Below are 18807 nucleotides of genomic sequence, written 5' to 3' on the forward strand. Positions count from 1 at the left end.
GACTTCATATTCTCCTATCAGTCTACTTCATTTAGGCTCTCCGATTTACTAGCATAATATATTGATCCCATTTTTTTTAATCTTCAATGAATTTATAATGTCTTTTTAAAACTTCGCTCTTAGCTCTTGTTGCCTTTTTCTAAACAATGTCACAACTCTGCTCTGATCCCTGAAGTTGTGTGCCATCCTTCTTTCATTCATCTGTTATAAGCAGAGTCGCTCTGTCTTTCCAGTTTCTTCACTTCACCACCTGCCTCATTACTAGTCTATTAAAAATAAATAACTTGGCATGGGAGGCGGCACAGTGGGTAAAGCACTGGCCTCTCAAGCATCAGGTCCCCGTTTCGATCCCCAGCACCACATATGCAGAGTGATGTTCTGATTCTCCACCCCTCCCCCCCTTCTCGTGAATAAATCTGGGGCTGGGCAGACAGCAGTGTGGCTGTGCCTGAGACTGTCCTGGCTGCGGCTGCGGCTTTGAGGCCCCAGGTGGTGCTGCTGCTTGGAAAATGGTTTGATCCCCGGCATCATAACAAGCCACGGTGAGCAGCGCCCAGAATGAAGCAGCAGGATGCATTTGTTCATTTTCCACCACGAGTCCATTCAGTTTGATTTCTGTGAGTCTGCCAGATAGCTCACCCAGGGAGCTGCCAGCTGCCAGCGCTGCCAGGCGGCCACCAACATTCAAGCCCCCACAGGACTGGGGAAGCTCCTGTGCTGTAGCCTCTCTCTCTATCCCTCTCTTGCTCTCTCTCTCTCTCTCTGTGTTTCTATCTGAGACAGCCTGTCTGGTGCAGTGAAGGCCTGGCAACTACAAGATGAGTTTGCATTTGGCATATGCCGCTGAGGTGGAGGCCCATGGGGAAGAGTGAGCTGCTCCATTGTGAGGCCCAGGTCCAGTCTGTGGTGCTGCGTTATAGTGGTGTGGGCCTCTGCTGTCTCTCTCTATCATCATCATCATCATCATCATCATCATCATCATCATCATCATTACATAAAAATAAATCTTAGAAAACCCTCTACATGCTCCGAGGTTGCTTTATCAAATGTTGTGCAAGTTTTGATACGTCCCACGGCTTAAAAATCAGTTCATTGTTTTTAGAGTGTCTCTGGCTACTACGTACTAGTGTGACTTTTCCTTTATCTTTAATTTTAGCCCCTTCATGTCTGCAGTGTATCTGATTAAAACAAACAAACAAAAAGTTACTGTTGGATGTAAAACATTAATTCCCCAATAAAGAAATAAAAAACAAACAAACGCTGATGGATTTTTTTTTTTTTCATGCTGATGGAATTTTCCTGGTCAAGAATCTAAAACTGCTTTATTCTCAGTGAATGATTCCAGCTGGTCAATGTCGATTGTTGTTATCGGTCGTCATCTTAGTCTTATATTTCCCATTTTTCCTGTTGCTGCTTTCTTGTTGTTTAAAAAAATTTTTTTATTATCTTTATTAATTTGACAGACACAGCCAGAAATGGAGAGGGAAGGGGGAATATGGAGAGGAAGAGAGACACCTGCAGCCCTGCTACACCACGAGTGAAGCTTTCCCCCTGCAGGTGGGGACTGGGGGGCTCGAACCCAGGTCCCTGCACACTGTAAGGTGCACTCAACCAAAAGCGCCACCTCTTCCTCCTCCTCCTCCTCCTCCTCTTCTTCTTCTTCTTCTTCCTCTTCTTCCTCTTCTTCCTCCTCTTCCTCTTCCTCTTCTTCCCCTTCCCTTCCCCTTCCCCTTCCTCCTCCTCCTCCTCCTCCTCCTTCTTCTTCTTTAAACAGACTTTATTTTGATGACTCGGGAGGGGAAGGGGGAGATAAAGAGTAAGTAAGAGAGAAAGAGAGACGCCTGTAACAGTACTTCAATGCTCATGAAACTTACCCCCTGCAGGTGGGGACTGGGGGCTTTGAACCTGGGTCCTTGTGTGCTCAGCTGGGTGTGCCACTACCCAACCCAAATACCTTTCTTCTAATACAGAAAGATAGAGCAGGCTCAGCTCAGTGTTTCCTCTCCATTCGAAGAATCAGGCTTTTTTTTTTTCCCCCCTAAGAAGCACCATTTCTTTTTATTGGAAAATCATACTAGAAATCACAACTTGGGTGAGTGTTGTGTTCACATCACGTTGTGATGTCACTCCTTTCAGTTCTCCCCAGTTCAGAGAGCAGAGCTTTCTTATTTTCATCTTCCAGCTCATCAGTGTTTTTTTCTTTCCTGGATTATGGAAGGTGTTGTGTAAACAAGCTCTATGTTGATGTTCTCATGGGCTTGTGCATTCATTTGTGGTCATATTGTCCATATCCTGCTTTCCTCTTCATTCATTCCTTTTTTTTTTCTCCTGTCTGCATGCATACCACCCCAAGCATGCCCAGTGCTGCTTTCCCCCCCCCCCCCCCCTTTACCAGAACATTGCTCAGTTTGGCTCTCAGTGGTGCTAGGTATTGAACGTGGAACTCAAAAGCCGCAGGCATAAATCCTCTTCATTCTTGAAATACATCTTTTAGAAGCACTTTTTTTTATTAGTAATTTAATAATGACTAACATGGTTACAGGGGTAAGATAACAGGGCTACAATTCCACACAGCTCTCCTACCAGAGCTCCGTGTCCCATCCCCTCTATTGTAAGCTTCCCTATTCTTTTTTTTTTTTTTTAGTATTTTATTTATTTACTAATGAGAAAGATAGGAGGAGAGAGAAACAACCAGGCATCACTCTGGCATATGTCCTGCTGGGGATCAAACTCAGGACCTCATGCTTGAGAGTCCAAAGCTTTACCACTTCACAACCTCCCAAACCACGAAAGCTTCCCTATTCTTTATCCCTCTGGGAGTATGGACCAAAATTCCATATGGGGAGCAGAAGGTGGAAGTCCGGTTTCTATAATCGCTTCTCTGCTGGACATGGGCGTGGGCAGGTGGACCCATACCACCAGCCTGTTTCTGTTTTTCCCTAAAAAAAAGCCTGATTCTTCGAATGGAGAGGAAACACTGAGCTGAGCCTGCTCTATCTTTCTGTATTAGAAGGATCTGGGGATGTGAGGTTCCAGGACACATTGGTATTGTTTGGGAAGATGGTGTCAGAGTTGAGAAAAGGCCTAGAAAGCTGGATTAGGGCAGAGTGTAGCCCCAAAATATGAGGAAAGTCTATAAATACTTTAAAACATCCATCTGGGGGTCGGGCGGTTGCACAACAGGTTAAGCACACATGACACAGCACAAGGACCAGCTTAAAGATCCCGGTTCGAGCCCTCCCCCCCCCCCCCGGCTCCCCACCTGCAGTGAGGTCGCTTCACAAGTGGTGAAGCAGGACTGCAGGTGTCTGTCTTTCTCTCCCCCTCTCTGTCTTCCCCTCCTCTCTCCATTTCTCTCTGTCCTATCCAGCAACAACGGCAGCAATAACAACAATAACAACAAGAGCAACAAGGGCAACAAAAAAGGGGAAATAATAGCCTCCAGGAGCAGTGGATTCGTAGTGCAGGCACTGAGCGCCAGTGATAACCCGGGAGGCATAAAGCAAACACAAAAAAATAAAACAAGCAAACACAAAAAAGTTACCGGTCTGACCTAGGGCCCTTGTCTGTTCATATTTAGCACAGGAGCCTGTGTGACCTTTGTGTCCCTGTCAGTCTGAGCTTGAATTCCGTGGTCTCACCTGGGAACATTCTAGGTTGCGCTCATTTCAGGAAGCACTTTTTGTTGATAGTCTTTATATATATATGGGGAAATTGTTTTGCTTAACATCTTCTGGTGCTTATTTCATAATTCCACTGTTCTGTTTCATTAAATATTTGGTACAATTTTTCCTTTATATTATTTTCTGGTAATCTCCATATGTGAGTTGCTCGCCAGTGGGCATATGTTCCTGAGGATCCCTGCCAGTGCTTAGTTTCTGTGAGCTTGGTGACTCTTAATTAGGAGCTCTTTTGTGTATCATGCAAATTTCTGGGAAACTTCACTCTAGAGGGAATTGATTTCAGCTGCAGATAGGAGTAGACGGTAACTACAAACCAAGAACCCCTTTAGTCCTGTTTCAAGTTCTCTGAGTTAATACAGTGAGTGGCTCCCTTTTCAGCTCCTGTATTCCATCGTCCAGAATAGAAAATGCTGATATGGGGCCTTGCCGGTGGCGCCCCTGGTCGAGTGCACTGATACAATGTGCAGGGAGCCGGGCTTAATAAAATGCTGATACGGACACTCTGCCTTGAAGTCACCTTGACTTTTGGATATACTTTACCGCTCACTGTTCTGTTTTTAGCGATGCAGGTTTGCAAGCGTATTTCTTTTTTTTTTTTTTTTCCCCACTGGATGTTCTACTTACTTCCTATGAGCAGAGATACATGAAACTAAGATGGTGTGCCCAGTCCATTTGTTCCATTTCAGGACATCTCAGAATAGCGAATCTGCCAGACCTTTGGAAGCCAGTGCTCCGAGCCACCAGTGCCTCTCACTCTGCCTTGCCCGCGACAGGCACCTAGGGGGTGGGGGGGGGGTAGCCTTTCCAGTTCTGTTCTTGATTTCCACTCCCACTCACACACCCTTACCTGACTGTTAGACTTGGCATCTCCAGACTGTGTCTAAGTCAGTATATAAACCGCCTCCAGTCTTTCCAGTCTTTCTGAGCAGAGAGAGAGAGAGAGAGAGAGAGAGAGGCACTGTTTGGCAGAGAGAGAGAGAGGCATTGATCGGCCTGGCGCCCCAGCTTATTCCTCATCCTGTCCCGCACCCATTCGAAGCATCTTTATTCTACAGGACCTTGAACTGCAGGCCTTGTAGCTCGACTCTCAATAGCCACAGGTAGCTACATCCGTCACTCTCTGATGTGCTCCTGTGTCTTTCGTGCTGCTCACCCTTGGGTTCTAGAATATCTGGTATCTGTCCCTGTTGCCAAGTACAGCTTGACTTTCACTGCAATATATTCTGTCTTATTCAATCTTCCAGAGGCCTTCCTAATTCAAAGTAGCCATCCCCTCATCTGAATGTCTAGCACCCTTTGCTCTCTCTTTGTTGGCCTAGACTCTCTCGAGTCTCTAGTTTGTTGTGACTGCCCCAGGAAACTACTATTACTTGTCTGGGGTTAATAAGCAATGTGTGGCTGGAGATGTTGTTCTGTGATAGAGCGTATTTTCAGTATGGTGAGGCCCAAAGTATGATCTTCTCTGGCACCATATCACAAATAAAGAAGCAAATGGTGCAAGATGGCGGGAAAGGACGTCAGCCGAGTGGGAGTGTTCTGCAGGCATCTAACGTGGGAGATGAGAGATTACACCCACGTGATTATGCCCAGCTGCAGCATGAATCAGTATCCCTCTCCCAATAAGATGGTAAAAAATTGTGGCCATTTAAAAATGTTCCAAGCTAAATAGTAATGAAGCTATTACCTTTCTAAAACTAAGCGATGGGATGTAAGCATTATTTAAATTTATAGTCAGATAGGAGAGAAGATAACATAAATGAGCTAAGTATCTGTACTAAGACAGGAGAAGAGGAAATGTAAAATAAACCCAAAGACAGAGTGAGGGACATAAAACAAAGGGACAGGAATCAGTGAAATTAAAAAAATAGATGCAAGAGTAGTACATGAATCTCAGAAACAGTGCTGAATATTTGAAAAAAAAATAGGCAAGTTTCAAAAGAATATATGTACTAGTACATTTACATTGACATTAGAAACAAAATCAAGGGACGAGGCAGTGACACATCTGGTAGAATGTACGTTCTAGTGCACAAGGACCCCAGTTCAGGCTCCAGGTCCCCACCTGCATGGGGGAAGCCTCACAAGCGGTGAAGTAGCATTGCAGGTGTTTCTCTGTCTCCCTCTCTATTTCTCTGTTACCTCTCAATTTCTCTCTGTCTTTGTCCCATGATGAGAGAGAGAGATGGGCAGGGGGTGGAGGGGGCCACAAGCACCAGGCCAGTCATATATCGTAGAATGTTCTTGATAGTATTTACAGGAAGGAAAGACAGAGGCAGGGAGGGAGAGGAAAGCTTATGTGCGTTTGCTGAACTTGGGCATCTCTTTTTTTCTATGTGACGTTTTCCTCATGGCTTCTGCCCATTTTGTCATTTTTCTAATCGAGGTCATTGCGGACATGGAAGCTCAGGTTCACAAGTTGCGAGAAGAGCTGATCAGCGTAAACTCCCAGCGGAAGCAGCAGCTGGTTGAGCTGGGTCTTCTTCGTGAAGAGGAAAAGCAGAGGACGGCGAGGGACCACGAGAATGCGGTCAACAAGCTGAGGGCTGAGTCAGAAAAGATGAAAATGGAGCTGAGAAAGTCGCATGCGGCTGAGACCGAGATGACTTTGGAAAAGGTAGGCCAGCCAGCTCCAGTTTAAAAGATGTGTTGGATTCAGTTTACATCATCCAACACTGTGTTTTTAATTCCCTTATTGCTGCTCTTACAAAAAAAAAGCTTACAGATGACATTATTAGGGAGATATTGACTTTTTTAGGGGAGAGATACCCCCTTGTTTTTCTTCTTAAGGTTGTTATGGGACAGAAGTTCTCTTTTCAATTTCTCTGTGATTTCAAGAAGGATCATGTGCACTGGACAAGGGCTAGGCAGTGCAAAGGAGATGATTCACTTTGCTGAACTTTCAACCTGGATAAAAGCTGCAAGGAGGAGGTCAGGAGACAGCTCACCTGGGAGAGCACTCACCTTCCACTGCATGCATAGACATAGGTCTAGGTCTAGGTCTAGGTCTAGACATAGGTATAGGTATAGGTATAGGTATATAGATATATATAATAGATGTAGATATATAGGGACATATAGGGACAGTTGAAATCTGAAACTGACGGCTACTGACTCTTAACAGATGGGAGATACAGAATTAGTTTTCAAGTCTGTAAACTACTCAGACTCAGTTTAGATGTTTTGTTAAGTGTTTAAGTAGCATTATGATAATCTAAGGGGCCCCCCAGATTTCCCTTGAATTTCCTTATGAGGTTTGCCTGGAACATCCCCATCCTTTGTAGTTTAATGCACACCACGACAGAAGAAAAGCTCAGCATGGCCAAACTGTTCTGCTGGTCAGGAGCGCTTGGGCTGTAGCCCTAGAATTCCCTCGGTTGAGACTGACTCTCAGGAGCCAGGAAATGTAAGGCATTTCAGCTGTAAGGCATGTACCTCGGTTGTGTGAGACCCTTGATCCCATTCTAAGGACCAGGGAAAAAATGAGAGACTTTGGCCTGATTCATAACAGCGAAAATAGTGGAAAAAATAAAAAAAGAAGAAAAAAAATCACTGTACTTGAGCTGTGTTCTGAAGGATAAAGTTGACAGGTTTTTTTCCCCTCAGATGTGGAGAGCCAGGACAGGCGCTCACCACACACATGAGCTCCTGAGAGCAAACATACACAAGAGCAGCCCAGACCGACTCGGGCGTTTTGACCTTCCTGCACTGTGCTCTTACTTGGGTGTAAGGACACTCCTGTGTTCAAGCCCGTGGCCCCCACGCCTCTTCTAGCTGCAGAGCCTCTGCTCCACCCCAGAGCGTTCCCTTCCGGTCACGGCCTGCCCTTCTAGCTGCTCCTCCTGAAGCCTGGCTGCTCACGCTCCCTCGCTCCCTGAGCAGACCACGGGGGCTCTTCACTAAGGACAGCGATGTTGTCAGATCCGAGCTCTTCTCCAGTCGTTGGGATGGAATTTCTGGGGAATCTTTTTCCGTCCTCTTGTGGGTGCCTCCTTCCTCAGCAGTCAAAGCTCCTGGGGTCGTTCACTTAGTCCATACCGGATAAGCACCTACCAGGTGCTGGGTTTTCTAGCTACTAGCAGTACGGAAGTGAACAAGGCAGTGAACTTGGTAATGTGGAGTTTATTGCATGCAGAGGATATAAATAAGCAAAGGAAAAAGAAAAAGCGAAAGAAAGATGACTTCAGACAGACAGAGTGAGGAGCCGAGAAAACACAAGTGGCAGAGGTCAGCAGGGAGGGGAAGGTCTAAGGGGTTGGGTGGGTGGGTGGGTGGTGGTGATGATGTTGGGGGGGGGTGGGACACAGGGAAATCGAGGAGGAGCCCTGCAGGGAGAGATGGAAGGTGTCAACACCTGCAGCCCAAAGAAAGGCTTGGGTTTTTGCTAGTCCTCCTCTCCAGACATGCTCTCCCTTCATTTCCGCAGAAGTTGGTCTTTACTGGGTCTCTGGATAGCTCTTATCTAGCTGTTTCCTCTCTGACGGCAGAATAAAGTTCTTCCTTCATAGCCGTTCGTTGGCTCCTTGTATCCCTCTCTTTAAGGGGCCCCATCTCTGTGGGCGACTCCTGCATCGTCTTTTTTTTTCCCTTTCTGGTCCTACCTTCCATTATGACCATCGGCTCAAGTCCTGTGGTCAGCAGGTGGACATCATAGCTACAGGTAACACTAGTGACTTCAAAGTTTATAACTGAATTCATCTTCTTCCTCCTCTCTCTCCTTCTCCCCCTTCCTCTCCCTCACCCTCTCCCTCTCCCTTTCCCCATTCCCTTCCCTCTCCTTGTTTAGTGTGATTTCAGTCAACCAAGTATTATTAATACTTTATTTTCTGGGTTAGGAGTAGAAAGGATGATGATTATGAAATAAGACTCTCATGCCTGAGGCTCCAAAGTCCCAGGTTCAGTCCCCTCCACCCCGCACTTATGGTATAAGCCAGAGATGAGCAGGGCTCTAGTAAAAAAAATGTTTAAAAAATAATAATAAATAAAAGACAAATTTTTGATATTTTTTGGTGAGAAGCTGTTTTTAAGTTATGATATTCAAAGTGAGATTGAATGTCCATAATTGATTGGTTACTTATATTTCATTCCTCCTCTGTCAGGGTTCTAATAATAACTACTCACTCTCACACATAAACTTGCTTTGTCTCCAGGATAGTGAAGCTCTCGGAAGCAAATATACTTGGCATTTGCTTTTTGTTTTGTCACCTAACAATGTGATACTCAGAGATCTTCTTTATATTTGCCATCAGCTGTCTGTCTTTTTGTTTGTGAGTTCTCCATTATAAGTCGGTATCTTATAATCTTCAAGGTTTCATATTTCAAAAATACGTTAACACACACAAAATGTAGGAGCACATCAAACACTTTCCACACTCTACTAAGTAAGCGAAATGCTCTTACGCGCTTATGAAATTGACTTAGCATTTCCCAGCTTGGGTTTCTGGCCTCTTAATTTTAATGGTATCCAAAGGATTATACTGGAAGTCTGCCAGCCTGAAGTCATTAAAAGGCTTTGAGCAACAATTTAGCATCTTTTTTAAATTTAAGAAAAGCTCCATATGGCATAATTATTCCAAGCTCAGGTCACAGCAACTGCTCAGACCTTTGAGATTGATAATTAAAGGATTAATATTAACTTATGAAGACATTGTCATTCTGGCTTAAAATGGATCTCTCTCTAATCTCAGTGCTTTTCTTTTTTTACTTTGATCTGTTCTGGACATTTCCCTTTGCTAAAAATATAAAGTTTTACACACAGAGAAATTCAAATTAAATGTTGCCCTCAAATAATAGTAATAATGATATAGACTGATAGACAGACAACACCTGGTGTAATGTTTAGACCTCCACAAGTGTTGATGCCCTTCCTGTTGATATTTTCCTCTGGGTATGTTAGACAGGCCTCGCATAATGGATCGAAATGAGTCCTCTAAACAGTAATCTAACAGGAGTAAAACTGGCTCAAGAGGTCCCTTGGAAACCTGTGCGTGTGTGTCCGTAATGTGAGTGTGAGAAATGTGTGTGCTGTTAAGGCTTGGAATTTTATTGACGTATTTTATTGAAGAAAGGATACAATTTTACATCTCCCCAAAATATGTGTTAGAACACTTCACCTTCCACCACAGTGCCACGCTCTCCTTTGTGGTATCTTTAAGTCACCTCACTTTTAAAACTTTCTTTGAATTTTGAAAGGAACTGTCTTAATTTAAATATACAAAAGCTGAGATTAAAAAAAAAACTTTAAAATTTTTTATTGGTAATTTAATAATGACTAGTGACATTGTAAGATATCAGGGGTACATTTCTGTAAGTTCCCCCACCAGAGTCCAGTGCCCCATCCCCTTTATCAGAAGCTTCCCTATTCTTTATCCCTCTAGGAGTGAGGACCAGAATTCTTTATGCGGTGCAGCAGGTGGGAGTTCTGGCTTCTGTCATTGCTTCTCTGCTGGACTTGGGCGTTGGCAGGTGGATCCACACCCCCAACCTGTTTCTGTCATTCCCTAGTGGGGCAGGGCTCTGGGGAGGGGAGGCTCCAGGACATATTGGCAAGGTCGTCTGCCCAGGGAAGTCAGGATGAAATCATGGCAGCATCTGCAACATGGTAACTGGAAGGCTGTAAGATATAAAGCAGGACAAATTGTTTAATCAACAGGAATCCAAAGTTAGGAACAGAGTAGATGAAATTAGGGGTGTTCATGTGGAAAGAAGCTAGGAAGTTTATTTTAGGCATTTTTCAAAGGGCCCATGACTTTAGTAATTTTTGCCTGAACCTGATACCTAACATGCAAATGGGCTATAAGTATTGTCTGGGCATAACAGGCCTATAATGCTGTGTTAGAGCAGAAAGTAGCTTCCAAACATGAGGAAGAGCTAAGACTTTTGTGTGTGTCATTTTGAGATGCCTACAAATCAGTGCAAGTGAAATGTCTCAGTTAAACCAGGAAGAGTGTGTCCCACTAGAAACTTGGCCTTTATGCAGCTCTATCTTGTTTATTCTGATTCTGATGTGAGGTAGCTATTTCCTAGATTCATGTCTGCGGTGTTTGTTTATTAAACAAAAAAAAAAGCAAAGACTCCATCACCGTTCATCCTTGGATATTCATATTGTCAACTTTGCCCTCCCTCCCCGAGTGGGTCTGCGCTCAGCTGGAAGCAGACTGCTGAATGGCTTCACAGGTCCCCCGAGCGTCCTTTGCTAAAGCCTTTTCCCTCTGCCTCTTTGCACGTTCAAGAGCACTCCTATTTCAAGCAGTCTGGGGGAGCTGTTGCTTAACTTCAAGACATAGCTTTCCTAGGCCATAGAACTCCTTTACCTGGAGAAGATAAAAAGCTGTATACTTTGTGTTAATATTGGTTGAAAATCTAGAATCATAAATAAATCATCACTTCTAAACTATCCCTTGACGATTCACAGAATTTATCGTTTCTTGTTAATCTCTAGCTTAACTTCCTAATATACTTTTGCACATATCTATTGAGAGTTCTACCATTCATTAAAATTGTCGGTTTTACCTTTTGGATGTAAATGGAAATTTTTCTACCAAGAATGGAGAAAATATCTCTTTAAGTTCGGCTTAAGTGTGTGTGTGTGTGTGTGTGTGTGTGTGTGTGTGTGTGTGTGTGTGTGTGTAAATACAGTGTTTTCTTCTATGTTTGATACTTTCTGGCCTAATATCTACGTCTTTGATCCACTTAGACTTTATCTTTCCGCTGAAATGTGGTAATTCAGTTACATTCCTTTGCACATTTCAGCCCGATTTTCCTAACACCATCTGTTGGTGACATTCTCCTCCATTTAATCCTTTGTGCCTCCTTATCAAAAATTAGATGCCCATAGATGTAGGGCTCATTTCTGGGCTTTCAGATCTGTTCTGCCGGTCAGCATATCTATTCTTCCAGTATTATTCTTTCTCAATATTTCTGTTGCAATCATAGGTATTTTCTGGTTCTAGATAAGCTTTTGTGGCTTTGTTTGATTCCTTTAAAGACATTTGGTGGAAGCTTGATAGTGTTAGGATGAAATCTGTATATGGCTCTAGGTAGTAGGTTGGTCATTTTGATGTTAATTTTAACTTTCACTCCATGAATATGAGCTATGTTTTCATTTCTTTCTTTTTTTTTTTTTTTGCCTCCAGGGTTATTGCTAGGGTCTGGTGCCTGCACCACAAATCCACTGCTCCTGGAGGCCGTTTTTTCCCTTCTGTTACCCTGGTTGTTTTATATTGTTGTGGCTATTATTATTGTTGCTATTGATGTCATTGTTGTTGGATAGGACAGAGAGAAATGGAGAGAGAAGGGGGGAAGACATAGAAGGGGAGAGAAAGACACACCTGCAGACCTGCTTCACTGCCTGGGCTCGAACCAGGATCCTTTTGCCCGTCCTTGTCCTTTGTGCCATGCGCACTTAACCCACTGTGCTACCGCCCGACCCCCATTTTCATTTCTTTTTAGCTCTTTCTATTTTCTTGAACAGTGAGCCATAATTTTCAGTTTACAAGTCTTTCACTTTGTTAACTTTATTCCTAAATACTTCATGGTCTTCATGATATAGTAAAGGAGATTGGTTTCCAGATTTCTTCTGCCAGTTTCGTGTTTGCAGGAAAGAATGCCACTGATTTCTGTAGCTTGATTCTGTAGGCTGCCACCTCACTATTGATACATTTTTTCAGTAACTTCCAGAAGCTTCCTAGTGGACTCGCTTGGATGTTCTTTTCTGCCCCAATTTCAGGACCCGTCTTCCTCTGGTGGTAAATAGAGTGTGTTATGCAGCCTCTCTTCGGAGGACTTTCCAGCTACTATATATACTATGGCACCATCTGCAGATGGTGACAGTTTTATTTTTCTTCTTCCAATCTCTATCCCTTTAACTCCTTTCTCCTACTTAACTGTGATGGCTAGGATTTCTAAGACTATGCTGACTAGTAGTGGTGACAGTGGGCATCCCTGTCTTGCACCTAAATAAAGTTTTTCCCCATTGCATATGAGCCTGGCTGCAGATCTGCTGCGCAGGGACACAGCTAGCGTGAGGAATTTCCCGTCTATCACCAATCTTTCCTAATGCTTGTATGATGGAAGCATGCTGGATCTTATTAAAGGCTTCCTCTACATCTATTGAGACTCCATGAGCTAAGCTCTGAAACTGTCTTCAAAGACACATGTCTAGCAGCAAATATAAACCAACAGGACTACATTAAGCTGAAAAGCTTCTGCACAGCAGAGGAAACCATCACGGAAACAAAAAGAGACCCTTCATAGTGGGAGAAGATCTTTATACGCCATACTTTAGACCCAGTGCTAGTAGCCAAAGTACACAGGAAATTCAGTGCACTTAATAGCAAACAAACAAACAGCCCCGACAGAAAATGGGGAGAGGATACGGACAGAGTCTTAACCAAGGAACAGATCCAGAGGACCAAGAAGACAGTGCTCAGAGTCACCGATTAGCAAGGAAATGCAAATAAAGTGAGAGATCGTTTCATGCCTTTGAGAATGTCACCCATTACAAAGGACAGAAACGAAAATTCTGGAGAAGCTGCAAGGACAAGGGCACAGGTGTGCTGCTGGTGAGCACGCCTATTGGTCCAGCCCATGTGGGAGAGAAAAGATGAAGAGAAGTCATTTCCTTTTAGGAAGTTCAGCATCTGGGGAAAGCAGTCTGGAGATTTCTCAGGACATAAATGGACCTACCCTAAGTCCCTGGGGATTTACCGAAAGGAAGCAAAAACACCTATCCAGCGAGATTCATGTACAAGCTATGTTCACGGCAGCGGTTTGTAATAGCAGATAAAACTTGGAAGCGCTCCAGATGTCCGGCAGTGGACGAGTAGCATGTCTGTATCACGTCCACAGGAAGCGTCAAGCTCCGCATTAAGGCGGCCGCTCCAGCTGTCGTCATTTTAGCAGCTAGAAAGGCCAGATACGTTGACGAGAAGTCATTTCCTTTTCAGGAAGTCCTATGTCCATTGTGTACGCCGTTCTTAATCCACAGTCTGCTAGAGAAATCTGGGCTCTTAGCATGTGCAGCACTCAGAGAGTGGGAGACTGTTTTCTAAAAAGAAGAGTGGCTGTTGAGGGGTAGGTAGCAGGCAGTGAGTGACTCTCTGTGCGGTCTCAACACGGGATGCCTGCTCTTCTCACCAGATGCTCTCACCTCATCTCGGCAGAGCTCCTAGTCCAGCAGAACAGTGGGCCTGCCACTGAGAACACTCAACAGAAAGGGCCAGGTGTCGGCGCGCCTGGCTGAGCGCACGGGCCGCAGTGCTCACGGGCCCTCCGGTCCCCACCCACAGGAGGAAAGCTTTGCGAGTGGTGCAGCCGTGTTGCAGGTGTCTCTCATTCTCTCTTCCTCTCTCCCTCCCCTTTCCCTCCTGATTTCTGGCTGTCTCTGTCCAATAAATAAATAAGATCATTTTTAGAGGCCAGGTGGTGGCTCACCTGGCCAAGCACACACGTCACAGTGCACAAGGTCCCCCCCCGGGTTCGAGACCCCGCTCCCCACTTGCAAGGGGAAAGCCTTGCCAGTGGTGAAGCAGGGCTGCAGGTGTCTCTCTGTCTGTCTCCCTCTCTGTCTCCCCCTCCCCTCTCAATTTCTGGCTGTCTCTATCCAATAAATAAAGATAAAAAGTTTTTTTTAAAAAAGATAATTTTAAAAGCCTATTTTAAAAAGGAAATGGCTCAAAGCTTAATTAAAAAACAAACATAGAAGGTAGAGAGATAGCATAATGGCTGTGCTAAGAGATTCTCATGCTGCAAAGTCCTGACTTCAGTCCCTTACATCACCTGAAGTCAGAGCTGGTCATCACTCTGGTAAAAACAAAACAAAGCACTTAACGTAGACTCTTTTTAGTGTCACACTTCTATTGAAAGCGAAATCATAGTAAGAGCGAGGGTTGGGATCATTTAAACCCTGTGGTCATGGTTGGCCAAGGAAGGAATTCAGTTAAGCAGGCGGATTTTGGGGGTGACGGAGCAATTATTAAAGGACCCCGGTGTAAGAGAATGGGCGGCCTGGGGGAAGCAAGAAAGCTGGCATGAAGAGAGCAAGGGCCAGAAAGTCGGGGCCGGGCGGTGACACACCCGCTGGAATGCACAGTTACCGTGCCCCAGCCCCTGCAGAGAGCACACTTCACAAGTGAGGAAGCACTTGTTTGCTTCCTCCCTCCTTCCTTTCCTTCCTTCCTTTCCTTCCTTCCTTCCTTCCTTCCTTCCTTCCGTCCTTCCTTCCTTCCGTCCTTCCGCCTCCAGGGTTGTCACTGGGGCTCAGTGCCTGCACTGTGAATCCACTGCTCCTGGAGGCCATTTTTCCCCTCTTGTTACCCTTGTTGTTTATTGCTATTGTGATTACTATTGTTGTTGTTATTGCTGTCATTGTTGTTGGCTAGGACAGAGGGAAATCCAGAGAGGAGAGGAAGACAGAGAAGGGGAGAGAGATTGAGAGAGACACCTGCAGATCTGCTTCACTGCCTGTGAAGCGACACCTCCCCCACTCCACTCCACCCCACCCACTCATAGCAGCAAGTTTAACAGGTGACTTTTCTTTGTTGTATACAGAGAGTACAGCTTGTTTGGGTTATCATCAGACTGTTGAGCAGTAGTAGGAAAGCCCAGTTTATGCTGGGAGGATGGCTACCCTTGCTCTTCTCCTTTTAAAATATATATATAATTTATAAAATAAAAAGCAGGAAATAGCAACAAATCCATAGGATAATCAAGTAAAATTTCATACATTTCCCACCACCAGAGTTCCATATCCCACCTCCTCCACTGGAAACGTCCCTGTTCTTTATCCCTCTGGAACTATGGACCCAGGATCATTATGGGGAGCAGAAGGTGGAAGGTCTGGCTTCTGTAGTTGCTTCTCCACTGGACATGGGCGTTGGCAGGTAGATCCACACCCCCAGCCTGTTTCTGTCGTTCCCTAGTGGGGCAGGGCTCTTGAGAGGTGAAGTTCCAGGACACATGGGTGAGGTCGTGTGCCCAGGGAAGTCAGGTTGGCGTCATGGTAGCCTCTGCAACTTGGTGTCTGAAGAAGCATTAAGATATAAAGCTGAACAAATTGTTTAATAATCTGGAACCTAAAGGCACCAATATATCGGATGAGATTTGGGGTCTCCATTTTGGGAAAAGTTAGTAGTTCTATTTTAGGTATATTCCAAGGGGCCCATGACTTTACTAGTTTCTGCCTGAAAGCTAGCATGTAGGTGGGCCAGAGGTGTTATCTGGGGAGATGGTGTCTGGGTTGGAAATAGGCCTAGAAGCTGGGTCAGGGCAGAGAGCACCTCCCAAATCTCGGAAAAGTGTATAAATACCATTAGCTGTAAATCCTATCGATCTGATCTGGGGCCTGTATGGTAACCCTAGCTTGCCTCAACACATGGGCAAAACCAGAAATATGTAGTTAATTTTTCAGTGCTGTGAAATTACATGTGATTTTTAACTCTTACTTTATTAGCATTTTTTTTTTACTAAAAGTTTTATTTTCTAAAAACTTTGTAAACTGAATAATGATGCACAAAAGCCACATTATAGTGTTGCTCTGCCCCTAATCCTTGGGGAGTCTTGAGCTTCTTTCCTTTTATGTCCATGAGAGACTACAGTTATTAAGAAAAAGGAAGTGCTGGGACTTGGGGCAGACAGAAAAATAATTTTGCAAAAGACTTAAGTGTCTGAGGCTCTTAGGGCAGCACCACCTTAAGTCAGAGTTCATCAGTGCTGTGGTTCCTCTCTGTATCTTTCTCTATGCTATGCGTTTCTCTCATATGAACATATGTTAGAAAAAGGAAAGAAGAGAAGAAGGAAAAAGAAGGGCATGTGGCCGCGGAATATCAAGGATAGAATGATTGCACCTGGGAGAAACTAGATAAAACAAAGAAAAAAAATAAAACCACTCAGAACCTCACACCACAACGTACAGAGTTTGAGGAGACTTTCTTAGTACCAGGTGCATGCAGACAGGCACACGAGAAGGGCGAGGGTTGACACTGTGGGACAGAGACAGCTCAGGTCCGGTGCCAGGCCTGCAGGTGGTGGAAAGCAGACAGTCATTCTCAGCCCTGAGCAGCAGGCAACAATGTGCATCTGGTGGGGACTGCAGGAGAGGGGGCCCTGGACCCGGCGTGCAGTCAGTCCGAAGCAGGCAGATGCAGCTGAGCCCTGAGCTGGGGGCAGCAGTGCACCCACCACCCACTGCAGGTTCACACAAGCTGAGCCCGAGTGACATGGCAGGCTCCCCCGCTCCCACCACCGCGTACGACCAATACAAGCACAGCACCACCAAAACGAGGGCAGCAGTGCAAATGTCCATCACAAGGACTCGGAAAATGTGTCTGTGCTTGGATCCAGACAGCTCACTAGGAAGGAAATCTAAGACTCCGCCCATGGCATACAAACACAAAGTAAGGAATCCAGAGATCTCTTCACCAAAGAACTAATAAAGAATTCATTAAGAGAACCCTGAGGGAGTTGCGCGGTAGCGCAGCGGATTAAGTGCACACAGCGCAAAGCGCAAGGACTGGCGTAAGGGTCCCGGTTCCAGCCCCCGGCTTCCCACCTGCAGGGGAGTCACTTCACAGGAGGTGAAGCGGGTCTGCAGGTGTCTGTCTTTCTCTCCCCCTCTCTGTCTTCCCCTCCCCTCTCCATTTCTCTATGTCCTATCCAACAATGACGGCATCAATAACAATAATAGCTACAACAATAAAACAAGGGCAACAAAAGGGAATGAATGAATGAATAAATAAAGAGAACCCTGAAATACTTGAGGTTAAGGAAACTGGGTAGCACTAGGGCTTCTCCAGAATCAGTCAGCTTGCAGAAAGAATAACAGGGCTAGAAGATAAACCACCACACTCCCAGAGCAGAAGCTGCTGAGGAAGAAGCATTTATGAAGAGTGAAGTAATTCTCTATGAAGTGCCAGACCCCATCAGAAAATATATGTGTGTGTGTGTGTGTGTGTGTGTGTGTGTGTGTGTGTGTGTGTGTGTGTGTGACTTACTGAGGACGAAGAGAAGGGGAGAGGAACAGAGAACGTATTCAAACAAATCATCGCAGAAAACTTTCCACACCTGAGCAATGGACAAAATACAAATATAAGGAAAGCTGAAGAGAAGCCAAAACAGCGAAACCCCAAACAGCCAACATCAGGTCACATAGTAGTGAGGATTCCCAAAAGTAAGGACGAGAAGAGATCTTGCAGGCTGCCAGGGGAAGGAAGGAGCTGACATGCAGAGGCAGAACCACCCGGTTCCCAACACATCTCTCAGCACAGACCCAAGAAGCAAGGAGGGAATGGAATGACATTTTTACACTCTTAAGCGAACGTCGTCAGCCATGAATACCCTGACCTGTCAAACTATCCTTAGAGTATGAAGGACAAATCAAAAGCTGTATAAAAAGAAATCCAGCAACTAAAGGAATTCTCCCAGCTCCAGTCTGGTCTTGCAAGAATCACTGAACTGAGTCCTGCAGGAAGTGAAGAAACTCTTAGAGGTCACCTGTGGTAGCATAGAAATGGGGACTCAAAACAGCAGCAACGGAAGGAGCAAACATGTAGGAAAAGGGAGGGCAGGGAGGACAGGGCGATGCTACCAGTGTTGGAGAGCCAAGGCCGATCATCAGAGACCCGGCCGTCAGCGAGAAACTGGAATTTCAGTCTCTGCCTCACCTTTGCCAGAAGCAGAAGGAAGAGTGGAGGGACAGGCCAGGCGGAGAGGATGAGTACGGGACAACTCCACACGCAGGAGGAACTTGGGAGACGGAAAGGGAGGAAAGGGACGGTGGGACTTGGACTGAGTGGTGGTGTGCTGCGCCGAAGCAAGGGACTGGCAAACGCTAGAAGAAGAAAGCAAGGGACTCTGGGGAGGACATGGGAATAGGGGCCGGGGGGAGAGGGTGTCTGGGGGCCTGTGTGGGGGCATGGGGTCCAAGAGTAGGTAACAGACATCTGTCATTCAGAACTTGGAAACTGTACACATGTGTAGACATATGTTCTGTGATTCATTAATTGACATAATAAAATCAAATATGGAGAGGAAAGGGAGAGGAGGTGCCAGGGGAAAAGAGAAAAAAGCAAAATGGGAGGGGAGAGGAGTGGACAGGAGAGAGGAGAGGGGAGGGGAGGGGAGGGGTGGA

At 45.3% G+C, this 18807-nt stretch overlaps 1 protein-coding gene across 1 annotated transcript in view; it reads left to right on the plus strand.

Moving 5' to 3' along the window:
- The window catches only part of CEP112 (centrosomal protein 112), a 416214-nt gene that overhangs the window by 223966 nt on the left and 173441 nt on the right, over window positions 1-18807 (plus strand). Inside the window, exon 21 of the mRNA XM_060202613.1 lies at window positions 6067-6297. Coding sequence (XP_060058596.1) covers window positions 6067-6297 — 231 coding nt within the window. The remainder of the gene's footprint in view (window positions 1-6066; window positions 6298-18807) is intronic.

The sequence above is a fragment of the Erinaceus europaeus genome, chromosome 12 (genome assembly GCF_950295315.1).
Source record: "Erinaceus europaeus chromosome 12, mEriEur2.1, whole genome shotgun sequence".
NCBI classification, from domain to species: Eukaryota; Metazoa; Chordata; class Mammalia; order Eulipotyphla; family Erinaceidae; genus Erinaceus; species Erinaceus europaeus.